The 22,887-nt window shown below is 38.6% G+C and overlaps 1 protein-coding gene and 1 long non-coding RNA gene across 5 annotated transcripts in view; one reads left to right on the plus strand and one right to left on the minus strand.

The window, feature by feature from the left end:
• GALNTL6 (polypeptide N-acetylgalactosaminyltransferase like 6) overlaps positions 1 to 2,991 on the plus strand; it is a 994,726-nt gene extending 991,735 nt beyond the window's left edge. Inside the window, exon 12 of the mRNA XM_008000268.3 lies at positions 2,824 to 2,991. Within this exon, the coding sequence (XP_007998459.2) occupies positions 2,824 to 2,991 (168 nt within the window). The remainder of the gene's footprint in view (positions 1 to 2,823) is intronic.
• The window catches only part of LOC103236526 (uncharacterized), a 32,400-nt gene continuing 12,392 nt past the window's right edge, over positions 2,880 to 22,887 (minus strand). The window contains exons 1-5 of one of the 4 annotated variants that reach the window (XR_498264.3): positions 20,689 to 20,989; positions 19,887 to 19,920; positions 17,113 to 17,175; positions 11,109 to 11,141; positions 2,880 to 2,987 (exon numbers count right to left, since the gene is read on the minus strand). This is a non-coding gene — a long non-coding RNA (uncharacterized lncRNA). Of the gene's footprint in view, positions 2,988 to 11,108; positions 11,142 to 17,112; positions 17,176 to 19,886; positions 20,236 to 20,645; positions 20,990 to 22,887 lie in introns of those variants that run through there. The other 3 variants (XR_012093499.1, XR_012093500.1, XR_012093498.1) reach the window with 3 other exon arrangements.

Here is a 22,887-nt window from a genome sequence, read left to right on the forward strand (position 1 = left end):
ATTTGTCTCTGTCACTAGTGACCTTTGGAGTAAAATGCTCATTCAATTTTATGACTAGGAGAGGCTCCAGAGATGTATCTAATCCACCCCCCCCCCCCCATTTTACTGATGAAGCTTCTCAGACATAGACAGATGAAGGGAATCCAATTTTTCAACTTTTATGAGAACATGAAGTACAATAACAGAAAAGATATTCTGGATGGTTCGCGGTCGCGGTATATTTGCATACTCGACTGGGTTCACCCCACGAGTACACCTGTATTTGTCAGAGCATGTGTTCCAATATGGGATTTGGAAAAATATGATCAGTTGATGGCTCAGAAAACAATGTTTGAAAAAATAAAATGTTCAGAAAGTCGGGTTTGGCATTTGCACGCATGCTGAGGTACACAAGCTAGGGAAAAAAAGAGAATAGAAACATGTCCTATTCCTTTTCTCATTTCTTAACTTTCATGGAGACGTGTGTTTTGAGGGGGAAATTGTGCTCATCTGGAGAGCCCACAAGAGCTTTTCTTTTTTCTTTTCCTTTTTGTTTTTGTTTTTATTTTTGTTTCGTTTGTTTGTTTTGAGACAGAGTCTTGCTCTGTTTCCCAGGCTGGAGTGCAGTGGCCTGATCTGGGTTCCCTGCAACCTCCGCCTCCCTAGGTTCAAGCGATTCTCCTGCCTCTGCTTCTCACGTAGCTGGATTTAGAGAAGTGTACCACCACGCCCGGTTAATTTTTATATTTTTATTAGAGACAGGGTTTCACCATGTTGGCCAGGCTGGTCTCGAATTCCTGGCCTCCTGTGATCTGCCCACCATGGCCTCCCAAAGGGCTGGGATCACAGGTGTTAACTACGGTGCCCAGCCCCACATGAGCTATTGATAAAGGTAACAACAGAAAATAATACAGATGGTGAAGAAGGGGCAAGAAGTGCATGTGTATAGAACAAAGTGAATTAGAATGTAGCACGTCACCTAGAATTTTTATGACTATAACAGCTTAAGAGTGCTCTTTGAAAAACTGAATTAAATATATTATATCCATATATATTATAATACATGTATTATACGTATTATATAATACATGGATATATTATAATTGCATATTATAATACATATCCATGTAGCTTCACTAGTGGCTGGGGCTGGGAGAATGAGCATGAGAGATTCTGGGGAAGTAGAGAGAAGATAATGAAGGAGACTGCTGCCCGAGGAGCCACGGTGGCGGCTGGGAGAGGGCATCTGGGACAGCAAATATCTAGGAGCCCCAGAAAAGAAGGACTGGTGGAGTGAGCTGCAGCTTGCATTCTCCTTCCTCCTGAAAGCTGCTTCCTCCACCCCGGAGGAGAGAGTTTCTCCGTCTTTCCCTGGGGTCAGACACCGGTGGAATTAATGAAGCAGGAGGGAAAGAAAATGGCAAGGAGATCTCAGGAGCCCTCTTTGTGTAAGGAGAGTAAAATCCACAATAAACTCAGGAAACTCATAAAGAGAGCAGAAGAGAATAGCAAGCCTTTGTATTAGGCACAGCTCTTTGTTTACACTGAAAATAGAAACAGGCAAACCAAATTGCCTGCAGGTTGCCTTTCTCCTTCCTTATTCTTTCTTCCTTCATGCAGTGCTTAACTATGCAAACATCCGGATCCTAAAAGGACATTAAATATTGCTTGATGGAGTCTTAAAATCCAGGAGCAACCCAGAAATGTTTACAAAGGGTGCCTGAGAAACTCCTAATTCTAAAAGCATTGCAAGTTTAGTATTCCTCAGATAAAGGTAACCAGAGCCTGTAAACCTTTCCTAAACTAAGTAAAACATTACTTGATCCTAAAATGTGAGCAGTGATTTGGGGATGTTTTCTTGTATTATTGGCATTATACACAACATTAGAGATAAAATTCATTACTAGTAAGGAAAAATCTTTTTTTTAGCATTACCTTATCCCCACTTACACAATTAAAAGGGGGTGTGTGTTAACAGAGCTTGTTCAGATAATGAGCTTGCTCACTACTTAAACTTTCTGTCCCCCTGTATCTTTTCATTCACTGGGCTGTTATCTGCATCACGTACCTGGGGGCTTTTTTAAAATGAATGTTGCCTCCTCCATTTTGCAGAAAGCCATGAGAACGGCAGCACTGGAACACCTGCATTATGTCAATAAAGGGACTGAGAGGAGACTGAAGCTCAAGAGCTAGCAAATTTGAATTTGTACATTCAGTTATTGCCTGTGTGCCCCCTGTCCCCAAACTCATATTCATCTTCTGAAAAAGGCAGCTGAGAACCCAGCACTTTTGACTGCTTTTTGTTTTCTTTTGTATTTCTCTTTTCCATTAGAGGTTCAATGTGAGGGAATTATGACTCTTCTAGTCACTGTGTGTGCGTGTGAGCAGGGGGTATTATTTACTGTGCACTAAAATATAATTTTTTGTGTATGTGTTTCTCCCCAGATAGCTACATTATTGGCTACTTGACAAGCAACCCCGTATACTTATTATCTTCAAAATCCAAGCAGATAGCAAAAAGCTCACCACAGAGCAGAAAATGAATGGATTGCTTTTTTAAAAAAAGCGAATGACCGATTGAATGAATGAATGAATGAATGAATGAATACATTTATTGTCTCTAGTTGAACCTGCTTGTACGCCCTACATAGTGCCAATAGATCCTACAAATTCGCATTCCATATTGGCAACTCCACCTGCTATTGTTTGATTTGGGAGCTGTTCTATTTACACAATGAAAATATACTGAAATATAAACAGAAATATCTTACTTCTGTATATTTTGGGTTGTAACCATTCACCACGTATTACAACAGTCTTTTCTTTTCTTCCTGACTCCTCCAGGACAGAACATTATTCCATCCTGTGAGCAACAGCTGCATGGATTGCAACCCCGCAGAGAAGAAGATTTTCATGGCCAGATGTGACCCTCTCTCTGAGACTCAGCAGTGGATTTTTGAACACATTAATATGACTGTTTTAGAAAAATTTAACCACCATGCCAGCTCCTAGAAAGAAGGAAGGAAGAAAGAGTGATTACCTACAGATTATAAATGAAATTTTAGCCAGCATCTGGGTCGAAGGAGTCAGGAATAACATTTCCTCGATCCAGGAAGGCTGGTTTAAAGATTTGTAAATGCCATGTCAAAGTAGGTTGTTTTGAAGAACTTCCTGCATCTGAAGAACTTGGCTGAGAATCTCACCAGCTGCTTCTGAGAACTCGAGACTAGCAGTTCCCTTGCTGGCCAAGGGCAAAGATAATTTAGGGACTTTTCAAAACAACTGCTGAGCTAATAAATCCTAGCATTTCTCAGGTCAAATCCTGCAGTAGTGAGTAGCTATGAATGGATCCTATTAACTGGGTGGGAGGGGGGTGAAAACGGAGTGCATGACTGCTCTGACAACCTGAGGATATCACAGGTTTAGAACTAGCCACGCTTAAAGGGTGAGCTGTACTCTTTGGTGCCATTCTCTGACTAAGAATGGGTTAAGCAGGTTTAACCCTTAAAAGTGCTGCAGATGATTTCAGAGTGCTCATACTATTCTGTTTTGTTTTGTTTTTTTAAGTGAGGGTGCAATATCTAATGTAAGACTTCAATTACATAATGAAATGGACATCCAGTGTTCCCATTCTTTCGTTTACATTTGCCTTTTTGTTTTTTCAGAGCAAAGGTTTTTTATTGTTTGTGGAAGTTCACCTCCTTGAATCCACTGGATTTCTAATTCAGTGCCCTTCTATGAATCCAGTTAAAAACAAAAACAAAAACAAAAATCTGTGCTCTCAAGTTACTCCAAAGAAAGATCTCACAGAAGCAGCAAAACCATATAAGATTTAGGAGAGGGACTTCCCTGGGAAATCTATTTTTACTTTTCTATTATTTTTAAAACCTTAAAAGTCTGATATTTGTCCAGTCATAATTTTTATTAAGCAAGGAAATGGAGTGAGGTTGATGTAATTAGTTTAGGAGATTTTTAAACCCAAATAAATCTACACTCCAAGTGATATGTGAAAATGGCTTGGTTCACTTCAATTCTGTTTAATCAGTGGTGGGAGCATACAAGTGGTTTCATTTGTTCGTTTGTTTATTTGGGTTTTGCTTTTGTTTTTTATTTTTTTCTCGTTGTCGTTCTTTTGTAGTGTTGATATTAATGATGTTCTTTTATTTGGAAGCTCGCAAAAGGAATTACCATTAATAAAGTGTTTCTGACACCATTTTCTGTTAATGGGACGATATTTCAGGGATAAAGAAAGGAATGCTCTGAAAACTAAATGGAACAATTAATCCTTAAAACAATTTTTTACTGTTCAATAATATCAGGATGGGGGAAGAATATACAGGTATCAAGGTGGTTCAAAAAAAAAAGAATCATGTTTATTATACATCTCTTAAGTTTTTTCAGTATAAAAGTGTTTTAACTTTGCTTTCTTTTTGTTTTTTGTTTGAAGTTGGTTTTCCTGTTAATAAAAATTTATATAACATCTTGGATCTAGAGCATTAAATTTTAGAACTGGGAAGGATCCAATCCCTTTGCTTCTTCAGATGAATAATAAAAGCCCAGAAAGGCCCAACTCCTGGTCAGGCTGATGTCTTCTGGGCCGTATTCCTGTGTTTTTAATCTTGTGCTGTGTTGCCTCACTCTGTTACCAAAGCTGCTTCTGGATTTTACTGTGATTTAACTTGAGATTTTCAATCACTAGATGAGAAAACTATGCCTCCCTGGGGATGCCCACTAAAGTAATATCCACATTCAGAAACTGTAATACAGTACATGAAGCCTCTTCTTGTACATGTTCATGATTTTGTTATCTCCCTGAAACCTAATGAAAATGTCTAGTTAAACTACCAGGCCAATAGTTGAGGAAGAGTTATTCATTATCTTTACTGATTTTTCAAGCATTCTTTTGAAGAGCTATTTTTTTCTTTTTCTTTTTCTTTTTTTTTTTTAATTATACTTTAAGTTCTGGGATACATGTGGAGAATGTGCAGGTTTGTTACGTAAGTATACACATGCCATGGTGGTTTGCTGCACCCATCAAACCCTCATCTACATTAGGTATTTCTCCTAATGCTATCCTTCCCCTGGTCCCCTACCCATGACAGGCCCCAGTGTGTGATGTTCCCCCAGTGTTTGATGTTCCCCTCCCTGTGTCCATGTGCTCTCGTTGTTCAGTTCCCACTTATGAGTGCGAATACGTGGTGTTTGGTTTTCTGTTCCTGTGTTAGTTTGCTGAGAATGGTGGTTTCCAGCTTCATCCATGTCCCTGCAAAAGACATGAACTCATCCTTTTTTATGGCTGCATAGTATTCCATGGTATATATGTACCACATTTTCTTTATCCAGTCTATCATTGATGGACATTTGGATTGGTTTCAAGTCTTTGCTATTGTGAACAGTGCTGCAATAAACATATGTGTGCATGTGTCTTTAGTGTAGAATGATTTCTAATCCTTTGGGTATAGACCCAGTAATGGGATTGCTGGGTCAAATGGTATTTCTGATTCTAGATCCTTGAGGAATCGCCAGACTGTCTTCTACAATGGTTGAACTAATTTACACCCTGACCAACAGTGTAAAAGTGTTTCTATTTCTCCACATCCTCTCCAGCTTCTGTTGTTTCCTGACTTTTTAAGGATCGCCATTCTAACTGGTGTGAGATGGTATCGCATTGTGGTTTTGATTTGCATTTCTCTAATGACCAGTGATGATGAGCTTTTTTTCATATGTTTTTTGGCTGCATAAATGTCTTCTTTTGAGAAGTGTCTGTTCATATCCTTTGCCCAGTTTTTGAGGGGGTCTTTTTTTGTTGTAAATTTGTTTAAGTTCTTTGTAGATTCTGGATATTAGCCCTTTGTTAGATGGATAAATTGCAAAAATGTTCTCCCATTCTGTAGGTTGCCTGTTCACTTTGATGATAGTTCCTTTTGCTGTGGAGAAGCTCTTTAGTTTAATTAGATCCCATTTGTCAATTTTGGCTTTTGTTGCCATTGCTTTTGGTGTTTTAGTCATGAAATCTTTGCCCATGCCTATGTCCTGAATGGTATTGCCTAGGTTTTCTTCTAGGGTTTTTATGGTTTTAGGTCTTATGCTTAAGTTTTTAACACATCTTGAGTTAATTTTTGTACAAGGTGTAATGAAGGAGTCCAGTTTCAGTTTTCTGCATATGGCTACCCAATTTTCCCAACACCATTTATTAAATAGGGAATCCTTTCTCCATTGCTTGTTTTTGTCAGGTTTGTCAAAGATCAGATGGTTGTAGATGTGTGGTGTTATTTCTGAGGTCTCTGTTCTCTTCCATTGGTCTCTATATCTGTTTTGGTACCAGTACCATGCTGTTTTGGTTATTGTAGCCTTGTAGTATAGTTTGAAGTCAGGTAGCATGATGCCTCCAGCTTTGTTCTTTTGACTTAGGACTGTCTTGGCTATATGGGCTCTTTTTGGTTCCATGTGAAATTGAAAGTGGTTTTTTTCTAATTCTGTGAAGAAAGTCAATGGTAGCTTGATGGGAATAGCATTGAATCTATAAATTACTTTGGGCAGTATGGCCATTTTCATGATATTTATTCTTCCTATCCATGAGCAGGGAATGTTTTTCTATTTGTTTGCATCCTCTCTTATTTCCTTGAGCAGTGGTTTGTACTTCTCCTTGAAGAGGTCCTTCATGTCCCTTTGTAAGTTGTAGTCCTAGATATTTTATTCTCTTTGTAGTAATTGTGAATGGGAATTCACTCACGGTTTGGCTCTCTGTTTGTCTATTATTGGTGTATAGGAATGCTTGTGATTTTTGCACACTGATTTTGCGTCCTGAGACTTTGCTGAAGTTGTTTATCAGCTTAAGGAGTTTTTGGGCTGAGACAATGGAGTTTTCTAAACATACAATCATTTCATCTGCAAACAGAGATAATTTGGCTCCCTGTCTTCCTATTTGAATACCCTTTATTTATTTCTCTTGCCTGATTGCCCTGGCCAGAACTTCCAATAATTTGTTGAATAGGAGTGGTGAGAGAGCATCCTTGCCTTGTGCCAGTTTTCAAAAGGAATGCTTCCAACTTTTGCCCATTGAGTATGATATTGGCTGTGGGTTTGTCATAAATTTGAAGAGCTATTTTTTTAACCTTCTGTCACAGAGATATTTTGTATAGATCAAGAGATCTTGAAGCATTCAAGATGCATACTGGAGAAAATCAATAGTGAGAAATTAACCTGTGTGTTGAACAATTCCAGAGAGTGAATGAAGATTTATCTCAAGTGTTCAGAGAGCAATCTTGTTGTAGAATTAGATAAGCCAATAAAAATTCACATTATGTCATTAAACAACTGACTGCTATTTACAATTCTATCAAAGAGACAACCCTGGGTTCTGCACCCTGCAAAGCTCAGATTTGCAATGATCTTGTAGGATGCTATAATCATGGAAAGCTAGCCATAACATGTTTGGCTCTGTTCTTTGAGAAAGCCTGAATATATTGCATTGTTTTGGTGTGACACACAGAGGTCAACCAAGATTGGTCTCTTGATCTCTGAATAAAATAATGCAATATTTTGGGGCATATTCAAGGGTGGAGGGTGAGAAGAGGGAGAGGATCAAGAAAAATAACTTACAGGTACTGGGCTTAATACCTGGGTGATGAAATAATCTGTACAAGCAATCGCCATGATGCAAGTTTACTGATATAACAAACCTGCACATGCACTCCTGAACTTAAAATAAAAGTTTTTAAAAATTAGATTAAATTGTTTAAATGTAATATAAAAACTTAATTTTTTAAATTAAGGAACACTTGAGACATTAAGACCAAAATTAAAACTCCAAACTGTTAAATATGTGCAAATAGGAAACAAATAGAATGAAATGAAGCCTCGAGAATCTACCTCTAAGCCAAAGGACACAACATTGCCAATAAGCACATCTGAGGAGGCATTTCCACTCCACTGAAGGTTAAGACTCTGTTTACCTGAAGCACCACTACTACCATTCTGAAAAGCAAAAAACTACGTTTGTTGGTATGTTTATTTAACAAAGGGGACTGAACAATCCTCAGAAAGACTCTCTTTCCTGGAAATAACATGATTTGAAAATTGGGCAGTAGGCTGGGCACGTGGGTCACACCTGTAATCTCAGCACTTTGGGAGGCCGAGGCAGGCGGATCACGAGGTCAAGAGATCGAGGTCATCCTGGCCAACATGGTGAAACCCGTCTCTACTAAAAATACGAAAATAAGCTCGACATGGCGGTGCATACCTGTAGTCCCAGCTACTAGGGAGGCTGAGGCAGGAGAATCATTTGAGCCCAGGAGGCAGAGGTTGCAGTGAGCCGAGATCGTGCCACTGCACTCCAGCCTGGTGACAGAGCAAGACTCTGTCTCAAAATAATAATAATAATAAATAAAAATAAATTGGACAGTAGAGTACTGACCTACCCTTTTATCAGAATGGGAGGAAAAATCATAATCTGGCCTTGGAAATTGCTACTTCTCCATCATAAGACGTGGTTTTGCCAGAATAATTAATTTTAAAAATATTTTTTATGTACTTACAAAGAAAAAGCTCTGCTTTAAAGCAATCATGAACTAAATGTAGGACTTACACACACTTTTTTCAAGGCTGGATTAATACCCTGCCAATAGCAATGTATTGCCTTCTATGTCTACTGGTATTTACTTAAAAACATTAATATGATCAGATAACTGTTTTTAAAAGTATTCACTACATCAGAAGCCTAGGGAGTAATGCAAGTTCCAGAATTGCTTTATGAATTGATATCCTAAAACTTTATACAATAAATGAATAACAGAAAATGAAAATGGACTTACAAGCAATGAAAGAGTGTGTTAGGCCCGTTCTTCTCATGTTTCTTGGAAAATATGAAACCCATGCCAATACCTGACATCATTTCCTTTAGGAGCAATGTTTTAAAAGAAGATAGACAAATATAAAGAAGTAAATACCTACTAATATTTTGTGCTTCTTCCTCTCAGATGAAAAACTTTTATTTCAATCTTTTTATAACTATCTCCATAAGGAAATAGTGAGAAAAGAATGTTTTCTTGGAAAAATAAGCTCTATGGAGTTTACTGCTGACCCATCAAAAGAGTTAGTGCCCCAGGCACAGTGGCTCACGCCTATAATCCCAGCACTGTGGGAAGCCAAGGCGGGAGGATCATTTGAGTCTAGGAGTTCAAGACCAGCCTGGACAACATAATGAGACCTCGTCTCTATAAAACATTTTAAAAAATTAGCTGGGTGTCATAGCACATGCCTGTAATCACAGCTACTGGGGAGGCTGAGGTGGGAGGATCACTTGAGCCCAAGGGGTCGAGGCTGCAGTGAGCCATGATCACACCACTGCACTCCAGCCTAGGCGACAAAGTGAGATCCCGTCTTAAAAAAAAAAAAAGAAAGAAATTCAATACACTTTGATTACAAAGCTGGCTATCCCGCAGTCATAAAGGGCCCCACCTGCCACTGTGGGACATTCCTGGCCCAGGATATCACACATCTAAGGACTCAGAAGAAAGTTGATGATAAGGCTATGCCAGCTGTGCCTGTGACTTCTTGTCTTACTGCAGAATCTGCCCCGGAACTAGGCAGTTCTCCTGACCTTCCCCTGAGGAAGAGTGCTAGGTTATATTTTTTCAGAATTTAGAATCATCCTAACAATATGACATTGTGAACATTGATTTATCCCTAAAAACTCATTTAGTAAAATGTCTTTAGGCTTGTTACCCTGGCAGGATTATGAGGCTGCAATGCGATTCCATAAACACATGCTGGAGATATGCTGGAAATAAGGCATTTCTTATAAATCATGAGAAAGAATACCTCAAAGGGAAAATATTTTTAAGTGATTCCCTATGATTCTGGAAGTACATATAAATGGAGATAAGTAAATTATATCTCTCAATATGGGGCACACTTCATTCTCTCCCTTCACCTCATCGACCAGTCCTGCTCCTGCCATCATTCCTCTCAGATGACAGCACCAACTGTAATTACTCTCCATGTGTGAAACGGTGGCTGAGGACACTGAAGCGTGACAAGTGGCCAGTCTTTCCCACACTGCCAACATTAGAAGATTGCTCTTTGATTTATGTCTATAGCCTTTGCTTGCAGAACTGGGAGCTGTTTGCAACTCTATTTGGTAGACTTGACATTGACCTGAAGCTTTTATTCATAGTCACTCATCTCTGAGCTTGACATACCAGACTGATGTGTCTGGTACTGCAGCCTCTCGGCAGACAACAGCTCAGGCACACGTTTGATGCTTCACTTCAGAGAAACCTGGAAACATTTCTTCCATCCCTGTTGCCTGAAGTTGCCTGCTTCTGCCTGAGGCACAATAGCTTCCTAGGCTTTCCGCAGGCCTCTGCTGTCCTTCTTTGCTCGTTCCAACGTGGTGATCCAACTGACCTCAGTACAGAAAGGCTGGTTATATTTCAGAATCTTTTTGCCGATGAGTTTATTCTGACTTTACTCACCTTGAGAGGGCTATTCATAACTAAACAGCTTAGATGCTGGTTTACCTATATTACTTTATGCCTATGCTTGTTGTCCTGTGTGATTATTAATAATGTCCCTTTTACTGTTTTTCTTTTAATTTTTATTTTTACTTTTATAATTTTTGAGAGGGAGTCTGGCTCTATCAAGCAGGCTGGAGCACAGTGGTGCGATCTTGGCTGACTATAGCCTCTGCCTCCCAGGTTCAAGCAATTCTTGTGCCTCAGCCTCCTGAGTAGCTGGAATTACAGGCATGTGCCACCACGCTTCACTAATTTTTGCATTTTTAGTAGAGATGGCGGGGGTGGGGGTCTCACCATGTTGGCTAGGCTGGTCTCAAACTCCTGACCCCAAGTGATCTACCTACCTCGGCTTCCTAAAGTGCTGGGATTACAGACCTGAGTCACTGCATGCCAGCCTGTTTTTATTTTTTAGAAACACGGTCTTGCTCTGTCTTCCAGGCTGGAGTGTAGTGGTGCAATGTTAGTTCACTGTAACCTCAAACTCCAGGGCTCAAGTGATCTTCTCGCCTTGGCTTCCCAAAGTGCTGGGATTACAGGTGCACACCACCACGCCTGGCCCCCTTTTACTCTTAAAAGTGTCCTAATTTTAATAACAAATTAAATACTCACCCTATTTATAGTCCACGTGCCTGTTTCTTATTCCTGTAGGAAAAGAAAACGTATTTTGCTTATTAAGGCTTACAGTCTACAAGAAATCAACTCGACTTATTCCTTCCCTTCAAACAGGACCAGACCAAAATCAGCTTCTTGATGACTGTGTATTGCATTCATATGGGTCTTTACAAGTTACTTAATGAAAGCTTTGTAATCAAGAGTTATATATCCACCTAAATCCTTTTGCTGAATGAAGTCTAATTTAAATGATTTTTTCATAATTTAAAAAATTTATTTGAAATCAATGCAGTCATTTTATATTTTTCCAAGCTCAGAACAGTGGATCTCCAACATGGCCTATTAACCACATTATTAATTCTCAATATTATGGTAAGGTATAGATAGATGATAGATAAATAGATAGATAGATAGATACATACATACATATACACATACATACATACATAGATACGTAGATACGTAGATACGTAGATAGATGGATGATCGATGGACATTCTATTTGAATTACTACTTTTGTTTTTCAAAGCAATTTTATGTGTATTGTCTCACTCCACACTTATAAAAACCTCTGCTGTCGATAATATTATAATCCTTATGAAAAAACTGAAGGACTCAGAGTGAAGGGGCTTGCAAGGGGCTAGCAAGTTAACAGCAGAATCAGGACTAGCTAGATTCAGGTCTTCTAATATGTAGGCCTCTGCTCCTTCCATTCTCAATGGTACTTTATACCTCACTACAGGGTCATTCACCCAGAGCAAAGCCAATATGAGTTGTATGGAGGTACCTCAAAATAGTAAAATCACTCATTCCTTGGAGACTTCTGTTTTTAACTGCTTAATTATGTTTGTTCTTCTCTGTACCTGTGTGTTTTTGTTGATTTTCCCACAAGCTTATTAAAGTAAGAAGTGAATCCAGGATTAGTCCTTCCTAATGAGATTTCCAAGGTACTTTTAAGAAAAGAAGTGATCAATTAAAGCTATTTGCATAGCTCTAGATGACAAATCTAAAAGCAAATACTGTGTTCTTGGTAATTATCAATGAGTTCAGTCCTCAGGGAGAGGAAAACAGTCATTAAGCAAAGAATTTGTGCTCACTTCGCAGTAAGACTCCAAGCCGACCTTCTTTTAATAGTCTTATTTCTGAAAAGTTGTCAGGCACATTTCTGAGCCATGTGAGACTCTCTGTCTGCACTGACGTGAATTCTCTCCGGCAGTTTTTCTCTTTTGAGGGTACAAGTTAAACATGTGTATTACTAGGCCTTTTGGTCTGTTGGGCTGCTATAACAAAATGTCATACACTGGGTAACTTAGAGATTATAGGAATGTATTTCTTACAGTTCTGGAGGCTGAGAAGTCTGAGATGGAGGAGCAGGCAGATTCAGTGCCCGCTGAGGCCCCGGTTTCTGATTTAAAGATCATGTCTTCTCACTGCGGCCTCACATAGTGAGAGGGGCAAGGGAGCTCTCAGGGGCCTCTTTCATAAGAGAACTAATCCCAATCATGAAATCTCTGCCTTCATGACCTCATCACTTCCTAAAAGGTCTCCCTCCTAATACCATCACCGTGGAGGTCAGGATTTCAATATATAAATTTGGGGGGTAGTGACACAAACATTTAGAATATAGCAGCGGGTCTTACCTCAAATCTATTGTATCAGAATTTCTGGGTTAGGCCACTAGATACAGAAAATTCTATTATCAAAGAGATAAATAATTGCTTTGTGCCCCAGTTCCTAATATCCTACCACTAGCAAATCCAAGTTAATTATCTGACATAGTTGCTCACAAGTAAACACTGCAGATGTCTGGAGGAATGATCAGTTGTAATCCGAAGCTATTATAAATTTGCATTGAGAGAAACATGCCTAAGAACATTTTATTTCAAGAATCCTCTGGCTTTTATTAGGTCAATGATTATTAAACCTTAGTGTTTAAACACCTGGAGGTAATGTTAAAACACAGAATACTGGGCCACCCCTTAGTGATTGAAATGAGGCTCAAGAATTTACATTTCCAACATATTGCTAGATGATGCTGATGGTCTGGAGTCCACATTTTGAAAGCTATTGGTCCAGACCAGTGGTCTCACCACTTTGAAAATATCTTCTTAAAGATAATTTTGTTAATGTTGCATCTGTTTAGAAAGCATTAGTTATGCTTAAGAGGCATGCATTGGAAATGATAATAAAGCCCCAACACACTCGAAATTCAAACAAGTGTTAATTTAATCCAATAAATATTTATAACTGGAAGAAAGTTTCTTCCATAAATTATTTAAAGCAGGATCACAGAATTTGAAGACCAAAAATAGGCAGTATTATGGTATCATAGTAAATATCTTTTCAATCACTTAGATTTCTCAATTAAAGTATAACAAATACATCAAGACCCCTACTTTAAGTGCCTGGTATTGAGTCTCACATTAATAATTTGATATTATTGTCCCTTTCTCTACATTCTTAGTGAACTTCATTCTACTGTAGAATAGAAGTGAAAATCAAAAGAAGGCATAGCATGGTGAACTGATTTACTCAACATTGTTTTTCAGTGTATTAGTCCTTCTGCCCCTAAACCATGGTTTTTCTCAAGTTTTGTCTTGGGGAAGGAAACATTAATTTCTGATGGCAAATAACCAGCCAACATCATTTCAAATACATTGTGTAAATACAGTTGAGCTATGGTTCCCCCCATCTTTGAAAAAATACTACAAGTTTAATTAAAAGTCTTTTAAGTGTAACAATATCTCACTATGCTCAACTCAGTTCACTAACTTTGTTAGAAAAAAGTTACAGAAGGTAAGGAAAAGCTTAGAATTTCTGCTGTGTTTTAACTGTGGTTCTCTCAGATTTGTAACTTTCTTTTCATTGAAAATAAACACTAAGACCTTCTTTAAAGGTCATTTCTACCTCATCCTCTGTCTTCTGAAATAAAAGTTAATTTAATTTTTTTCTTTTCAGTTTATTTAAATTTCAGCCTCTAATTGCACACAGAGTAAATCCTCCACACTATTTTTTCCAAATATTTTTCTGTTATTTTTGTGTATACTAAGGACGCATAAAAGAGAATGTATGGGAAAGGGTGTTTCACTTTACCCATGTTTGCTATTCAAATCTCTACCACCCAAAAAATTGTTTGTTATGGAATTTATAGTGTGGTTTTGCACTGATAAACCAAGCCACGTGTTCAGATTTTATGGTGAAAAAAAATGCAGTAGACGCAAAATATCCTATTAGGGTCAAAACCTAGACAGTGCATCTCAAATCAAAAGGATAAAATTATATGATCAGGACTTTCAATTTTTGTTAAAGCTAAAGGGGGTATTGAGGGTCTGTCTAACACTCCCTATTCTAGTAAAGAATGGATGAAAGGAGGTGGGAAAGTGTGTACGGGTGGGGTTGGAAGAGAGAAAGAAACAGTCATGCTTTATTGCTTAAGACAATTTTTTTTAATGTCCTAGAGGAAGCAGCAGGGAAGTGTCAGAGTGACTGAGATGTCAAAGAAATAATCTCACAAAAGAAATACTGCATTTGAAGCAAGGAGCCACTTCTCATTAATGTCTACCCACTAGCAAATGGTTGGGGTCAGAAACACGTACATTCTCCAAACTGCCTTCAGTCAGAAGACAAGGATTTATCAAAAAAAAAAACAAAAAAAAAACAAAAAAAAAAAACAAAGGAGCTCAAACAAGTATTAAACAACTATGCAGAGTCAGTCATTGAAATGCTTAAAATAAAACAATCTTTGGGGCAATTCATCTGGATAATAAATGCCTCTGCTTGAAAAAGGGCCTGGAGTTGAGGTTCTTTTATTGTGAACGACAGGAAGGACTTAACTGGAGGAAAGCTAATGACCTTGTTTCTACATTCCTCAGACATCAGTCGTCTGCCAGAAAATCGCCTATGGGGTTGAGGCAGTGACAGTTTAAAATGGCCAGGGAGAAAGTCTACAGAAAAAATGAGCTGCAGCTTCAGTGGCAGTTTCTAAAAATGTTGGTGAATATTTCCGCTATAGAGCAAAGCAATACACATTGCACTATCTGCTACCAGAGCTAAGCCGCTGGCCAAGATGCTAAGCTCTTTGAGAAATTATTCTCTCTGTTTTAAAAAATTCTTTTCTATTTCCATCAACCCCGAGTAAACTTCCTCCAAGTAAGTTAAAACATCAGATGAGTGAAATTCCTTTGGTAAGAAAATCAAAGCATCTTTCTTGTTGGAGTAAAGAAAATGTTAGAACAGCAAAATCCCCAATCTTCCCTCGTATCATCCTTTGTGTGTCTCTTCTCCCAAACTAGGATAAAACTGTTTCCGACAACATCAGGAGCTTGGTCTTTTGCTCTGAGGGCGCAACATTCTCTCTAGATTTATTTCAATAAATGTTTGTTGAGTACCAACAAGAGTGAGTTTTTGCATTAGACTAAAAAGTATACGCAACTAGGGAAAAAAGACTGGTTAGTTGTCAAAAAACGACTGCTACAGTCTTCCTTTCCCATTTGAAATAGGACAAATATTCAGTCCCTCTAGGCCTTCTTATAATTGTGTGAAATATGATAATAAACATGAAATTGCTTCATAACTTGCAAAGCAAAATGTAAATGAGAGTTTGGTATTTAATGAAACCCTGTCCTCCAGCAGCGTATAGTCTAGCAAAGTGCTTCTTAGGTAGGGTAGCCATATAATCTATTGTGCAAACCAGATAATTTTTTAGGGGGAAATGAGGTGTTATTTGTAATCACAGAGGAAACGCAGATGAAAATCAGGACTGATTTTCTTCTTAAAGACATTGAACAAGATACTCATGGACAATATGAAATATTAATCCAGAGTCAACATGTAGGATCCAGAGACAACATGTAGGGGCTCACAAAGTAGGTTTGGGTTTGAGTACTTGGGTTACTTATTGAAAAGTCCCAGGCCAGGCATGGTGGCTCACACCTGTAATCCAGTACTTTGGGAGGCCGAGGCAGGCAGATCACCTGACAGTTGTTCGAGACCAGCCTGGCCAACATGGTGAAATTCCGTCTCTACTAAAAATACAAAAATTAGCCAGGCATGGTGGCAGGCACCTGTAATCCCAGCTGCCTGGGAGTCTAAGGCAGGAGAATCACTTGAACCTTGGAGGCAGAGGCTGCAGTGAGTTGAGATCACACCATTGCACTGCAGTCTGGGCAACAAGAGTGAAATTCTGTCTCAAGAAAGAATGAAAGAAAGAAAGAAAGAGAGAGAGAGAGAGAAGGAAGGAAGGAAAGAGAGGGAGAAAGAAAAGAAAGAAAGAAAGAAAGAAAGAAAGAAAGAAAGAAAGAAAGAAAGAAAGAAAGAAAGAAAGAAAGAAAGAAAGGAAGGAAGGAAGGAAGGAAGGAAGGAAGGAAGGAAGGAAGGAAGGAAGGAAGGAAGGAAGGAAGGAAGGAAGGAAGGAAGGAAGGTCCTTAGAAATCATTTAGGCTATGTGGTTCTATTTTGCTATTTTTAAGTTTGAGCATGAAGCTTTACCTAAAGTAAAATTGTTTGTGTGCTATTATAGCTAGATTATAATATCTAGGCTATTCACTGCTTGAAAATGTCCCTACAACCTTTATTCATCAATCATGGTATCAAAATAACATCATAACAACCAACTTAATTTAGAGTATATAAATAACATATAACGAAGGTGCTTTAAAAAGGAAATACAGTCTTCTACTCTGTTTTGATATGCAATTATATACACTTAATTAAAAAGTAAAGAAAAAGTGAAAGTAGAATTCACAAAACAATTGAATTGTCAAACACCTTCCACAATATTAAAATTGTTATTTTGTAATTTGCTTTATGTATATTGCCAATAAAATTGTGTTTCACGTGATGAATGAGGATTTTGGAAGGAGACTGCTGTCAGGGAATTTAGCAATAAAACAAAGCAGTGAAGAAGACATTAGCTTTTTATTGCTAATTTACTTCCTTGGTTTTGCATTGCACCGGGGTAATTCCTCTATCAAAGTGTGGTAATAATGTCTGATAGACTTACCTGATAAATGTGCCCCATCTTCAGAATGTAGGATAACCTGTGTTTGTTCAATTTTACTGCATCCTGAGAGAAATAAAATTGGGGAAAAGCTGCTATGAAATGAAGCTATTTTCTACAGAGTTTGTTCTTGACAAGCTGTATTGCAGCCCCAGCCACAATAAGGAGACAATGACTCATCTGGTATATAGCAAAACAATGAAAATAAAATAAACAAACAAAAACAAATATAAAGTTCCTAAATGCTATTCCAGCAATAGATCTGTAAAGAGATATCAGTTAATCTAAAATATGTATATGTTAGATGCTTAACTTTTTTTTGTTGGATGGATGAACGAATGGCAGGAATAATGCCTACTTCAATGCACTACTTTCAATATTTCCCATAGTTCAACCTATAAAATAGAAGGCAGAGAGAGAAAGAGCTAGATAAAATAAGAGGGAGAATGAGAGAGGAAGAAAAGTAACCGAGAGTAAATGAAAATCTTCACTCAAAATCATAAGGAATGTATCTTAACTGAATATTTTGATTGATGTGAAGCATTGTTTTAGAATCGCTGCTCCAAGGAAAAATTGAGGCATGAGGAAAATATACCCTATTGGGCAGTGGGCAGGAAAAAAAAAAAAATCTCTGTCAAAGAGCACAAATCTTATTGACAATGGAACTTTAATGACCCTAAGCTGCTTTAACTCCCATGTAGTTCCCCTATTGGAAGAAGATTATGAAAGACTGCTCTCCTCTCTCCCAGCACACACTGATGTTGTTACCCCATTCTGAATGAGTATGGTAATGGCATTCACTAGGGATTATCAACATTTAGAGAAAAGAGTCTGAGAAAAAGAAAAAAAGATCCAATACAAGCTGAGAAGAATACAACTTATCTATGGAGCTTCTGTGGATGGAAATGGCAAGTATAGATATTAATATATTACATGAGTCACTCGTGGTAGAGATTCACCTTAATGGCTTAGAACTCAATAAAGTTGAGGCAGAGGGACCCATTGTATAATAGTTTTAAGACCCTTCGCTACTAATGGAATAAGCTCTAACCCTTTCCAAAAGAGCCCCAGAGCACCAGAATCACGGGGAGACAAAAAATAGTGGAAACTATGTATTTTTTCCCCGTATACTCGCATTTATCCACTTATGAGCAGGAATCTGTGATTTGAAAGCTTTCCAGAGTGACCTTGATTTCTAAAACTAATTAAGCAACAAGAAATGCATGAAATTGAGAAAGGAGACAAGTCTAAGGTGAACATCGGGCTATAATACAATCATAAAAGGCTTCAGAAATAACCGAAGAAGGATGACTGTTCTTGACCTATAACTTTACCTCATTTTGCTTGTACTGCTGAATCACATAAATGGAAAATAAGCAAAAGCAGTGGTTGTTGTAATTACTTTCATAATAGTGATGATTTTGACCTGATGTGAATTAATATTCTTAAACTTCTTCATGGTACATTGCATTTGGCCAATTTTTTCTTATTCTAAATCACCACAAAAGAACAAGGCTTACCATACATCTTGGCAAAGCTGTTTTTGGTTTTTGTTTCTAATTCCTAAGGTCATCAACTCTAATCTTACAGAAGTTAAGCTTTGTTCTAATTGGCTATATAATCAGGGGTAAGTAACCTAATTTCTATTATTTAGGGCACTTATTCCTACACTGCACTGTACATTTTTCCTTACAAGTAGAAAATTATGTTATTTTGTAATAATAATAAAGTCAAAAAGGGTGTCCATGTTAAGCTATAAGAATTCAATCTGGAGAACATAGAGCATATTTTCCCTCACTTGGAGGGCTAGGGTAAGAGTAATTATTGGCAATGTTAGACTGAACAAACAGTACACTCCGTAAAAAATGAGATGGCCAACAACACTATTAATTGCATAAGATACTAGCTCATTCATTCATCAAACGTTTATTGGTTGACCCTAATCATGCAAGTTTACAAAAACCTGCAATACAGCTTCATGGCAAAGCTTTCTCCCATTAAGAAACTTTTTACATAATAAAATTCAGGGAGAAAATAGTCAAAGGCATACTCAGTAAACCTTGCCAGTAGGGCTGAAAATCTGTTTCCCAATTGAAAAACCACAGCCAGATATCATGTATAAAGGAAAGTCATTCTTAGTAATCTTACTCTCCCTTTACTATTGTTTTTAAATAGATGACTGAACATTACTGAGAGAATAAGCTCAAAAGAAAAAGACAGAAAATGTTGAATATGTTTGAAGTCTTTAACCCTTATAAAATAAAAATATCCAGTCATCTTCACTACAGGAAGGAAACTAGTAACATACATCTTTGGGAGTAGAACACACCTCGCCTTCCTTTTCCTAAATATTCCCTTCTGGCTCAATTAGCTGATAGAGGAGAGCTATTTCACCCTTGGAATCCTAACAAAGGGCCATGGGAAGGGCAGCAGTGCTCCAGTCCTTGTTGGGTCCACCCTTGGATCTTGTTCAGGGATTAGGGGTGTCACAATTAATTCATTCATAACATATAAAGCTCCAAAGTTTCTACATTTTTAATTGAGCTAAAGTAATTTAATTTTTTCCTAAAATAATATCATTTTCACTCCCTTGTACTCTGTTATGCTTTCTCAGTAGCACAAGAAGGAATTAGAGTTACAGTTAGTCCTGAGAATTGAGGAAAACCCTGGTTCTGACTATAGGACAACATCAGACACATGAAGGCCACCCATCATCGTCACAAGGGAACAACACGGAACAGATACCTCAGGGAATTCCTGATGATTTAGTTACCCACCTTTCCCCGCTTTGCCTCTTGATATCTCTGAGCTCTAAGGGTGGAGAAAAGGGAAAGAGATAAGGGTCAGTGCTTCCCTCCGAAGGAAAGTCCTGAGAAAGCAGTGCACAGCCATTGAAGGTCCGAGGCCATTCACTCTGTACAACACACTGATAAAAAACAAACCAGTGAAAAATAAAGTCTAGTTAACTCAGGCAAATGCTTTTGAAAAAGTCCAATTCAAGCTCTTAACTATCAAATGTTAACTAACTAGGAGGCAATTGCTCTACCAACAGTGAGCTGGCTTCCATTTGCTTTCCCTGGCTTCAGATTTCTCTTCAAAGAGACATATTAAACCACGCACTGATATTTTTCAACCTGGCAGGAAATGTGCCAGCTGCACCAGCCATTGGAAAGGGAAGACTATTATCCCAATTGCCAATTTTAACCAACCCAGTAAGTAAATAGCCTGGGCCTAATCTTTACAGGCAGTTAAACTGTGCAGTGCTTGATAAATACTCCTGGGTGGCTGTGTTAAAGCAAAACAAAGAATACTGCTTAATAACAAGACAGCTGTAAAAATTAACGTTAGATCCCAGAGGAGATAGGAGTTTCCGGATCACAGAAGCTGTCTGTGACAAGAGAGATACCTATTACAAAAGAGTGATGGTTATTAAAAGAACAATAAGCCACTGCAGCTACATTTAGGGCATTCTACAATCAATTTTAAGATAAGTAACATTGCCTGAAGTTAAGTACAAAAGATAACAAAATACAAACCCCATCCAAATGTAACAAAGCCTTGCAATTAACTTCTCATTACCAGAAAAAAAACGTTGTATAAAATGGCTATTGAAGAAGGATATTGGTCCAGGAAGGCAATAGTGGAGTTTGGTGGGTCAGACCTTGAGTTTTCTACAAAACGTATAGCCTCTTTTTTCCAGTGTAAAAATCCTTGCCAGAAGCAGGAAAAATCTATATGCTAATCATATTTCCAATTGAGCTCAAACTGAAGGAAGTTAAGAGGAGAGCACAAATGACTCAGAGGGCAAAGAGACTGACGTACAAAAAGAAATGATTAAAAGATTCTCAAATGGCCAGCTCTGCTGAGTGGCGACCGAGAGGAGACGTGATTGTCATTGGAAAGTGTTCACAGAGTAAACAACAGTCAGAGTCATTACTGGGCTGAGTTGAAGGACTAAATTGGGGTAAAATTAAGGACAGAGAGATTTAAACTGAATGTCGGTGATGAGAAGGGCTGCCAGATAGTGAAACATCTCCCCAGGGTTAACCGTGAGACATCCTCTCAGAAAGCTTTTAAAAGTCAGGCTCTAGCATGAACCAAAGGAGCATTTTTCCAATCCAAAGGAATGAAAAAAAAAAAATCCCTCCTTAAAGAGCAGGATTATATTTTGGGAGAGGGGCAGGAATAATTATCTAAGGTTTTTCCTAGAGAAGGAAAAGGCTGTGGTGGGAATCAACAAGGGAAGCTCATTTTAGAGGAGGTGGGGAAGAAAGCAGGAAGCATGAAAAAGGGAAGGTCACCAGCCAGCAGAAAAGAGGTAGGAAGCAACACCCTGTCTAGACTCCAGAAAAACAACGACAGAACCATGACTGGCACACACTTCTGCAGTGGTTTTGTGCTGAAAGTGATGGCACAGGCATCTCCCTGAGCTCATCAGCACGACGTGGTTTTTCCTAGCAGTAGCCTCAACAGTTGGTGATAACCTACCATATAAATTCCTTGTGTCCTTAAGCTAAGAAATAATTCTCTAAAAACCATAGAAAGCTAGTCTTTGTAGTATTTCCTATTTTTAACTAATGGTACTTAACAGAGTAGTGGTTTAGAATACAAGCTTGGCATCAAGCGGATCTGGGTTCAAATTTCAGCCCTATTTACTGTGCGATTATTGGCCCACAATATAGCCTTTCAATGACCCAAATTGTCAGCTGAAAATGGGGTGATAATATGTACTTTTAGCAGTCAGTGTTCTTGGTTGCAAGAATTACACTGGAAAACTTCAGCAGAGGAGGAATTTATTGGAAGGATATTAGAAAGCTCATAGAATCAATAGTAGAGATGAGAAAAATGGGTGGGAATTAAGGGAGGTAGAGCGCACTGAGCCATGGGCAAGGTTATGCCACAGAAACTGCCTGGTTAGGGTGCCACTGTATGAATTGCTGCTCCCACACACTATCAGACTCTGCTGCCACTGAACACTGGATGCTGTTCCCATCCCCTCTGTGTCATCATCACGAAGTGAATTCTAAAAGATCGCTGCATTTTGTTTATCTTACTTAAGATTCTCATTCAACACTGGGAGCACCTGACTGGCCAAGCCTCAGCCACAATGCCTGTAGCATAGCTGCCAGGGGAACAGAGAAAAGGGAGTAGCTGATCCTTTGTATCTTTAGTGGAAGGCAGGATGCAGTGTCCCATGGAGATTCACAAAGTGCATGTTTTCCTCCATATAAGAAAGAGGTTCAGGCCAGACGAGGTGGCTCAGGCCTGTAATCCCAGCACTTTGGGAGGCCAAGGCCGGCAGATCACGAAGTCAGGAGATCGAGACCATCCTGGGTAACACGGTGAAACCCCGTGTCTACTAAAAATACAAAAAAAAAAAAAATTAGCCGGGAGTGGTGGCGGGTGCCTGTAGTCCCAGCTGCTGGGGAGAATGAAGCAGGAGAATGGCATGAACCCGGGAGGCGGAGCTTGCAGTGAGCCAAGATTGCGCCACGCACTCCAGCCTGGGAGACAGAACAAGACTCTGTCTCAAAAAAGGAAAAAGAAAGAGGTTCCAACACTGGAAAGCCAAAAAAAAAAAAAGACAAACATCTTTCCTAGTTCACCTCTATGTCTGCCCAACTTTGCCTACATCCTTCTTCCCCTAATTAAACTTCCAAAAAATGTTCACACCTAACAAAACACAATGACCCTTATATGCCGAATAACCCTCTCCCAAACAGAAAACAAGACATCAGTTCTCACACCAACTGGAACCCAGGCTGTCTGAATGATGTC

Source organism: Chlorocebus sabaeus, chromosome 7, assembly GCF_047675955.1.
Source record: "Chlorocebus sabaeus isolate Y175 chromosome 7, mChlSab1.0.hap1, whole genome shotgun sequence".
NCBI lineage: Eukaryota > Metazoa > Chordata > Mammalia > Primates > Cercopithecidae > Chlorocebus > Chlorocebus sabaeus.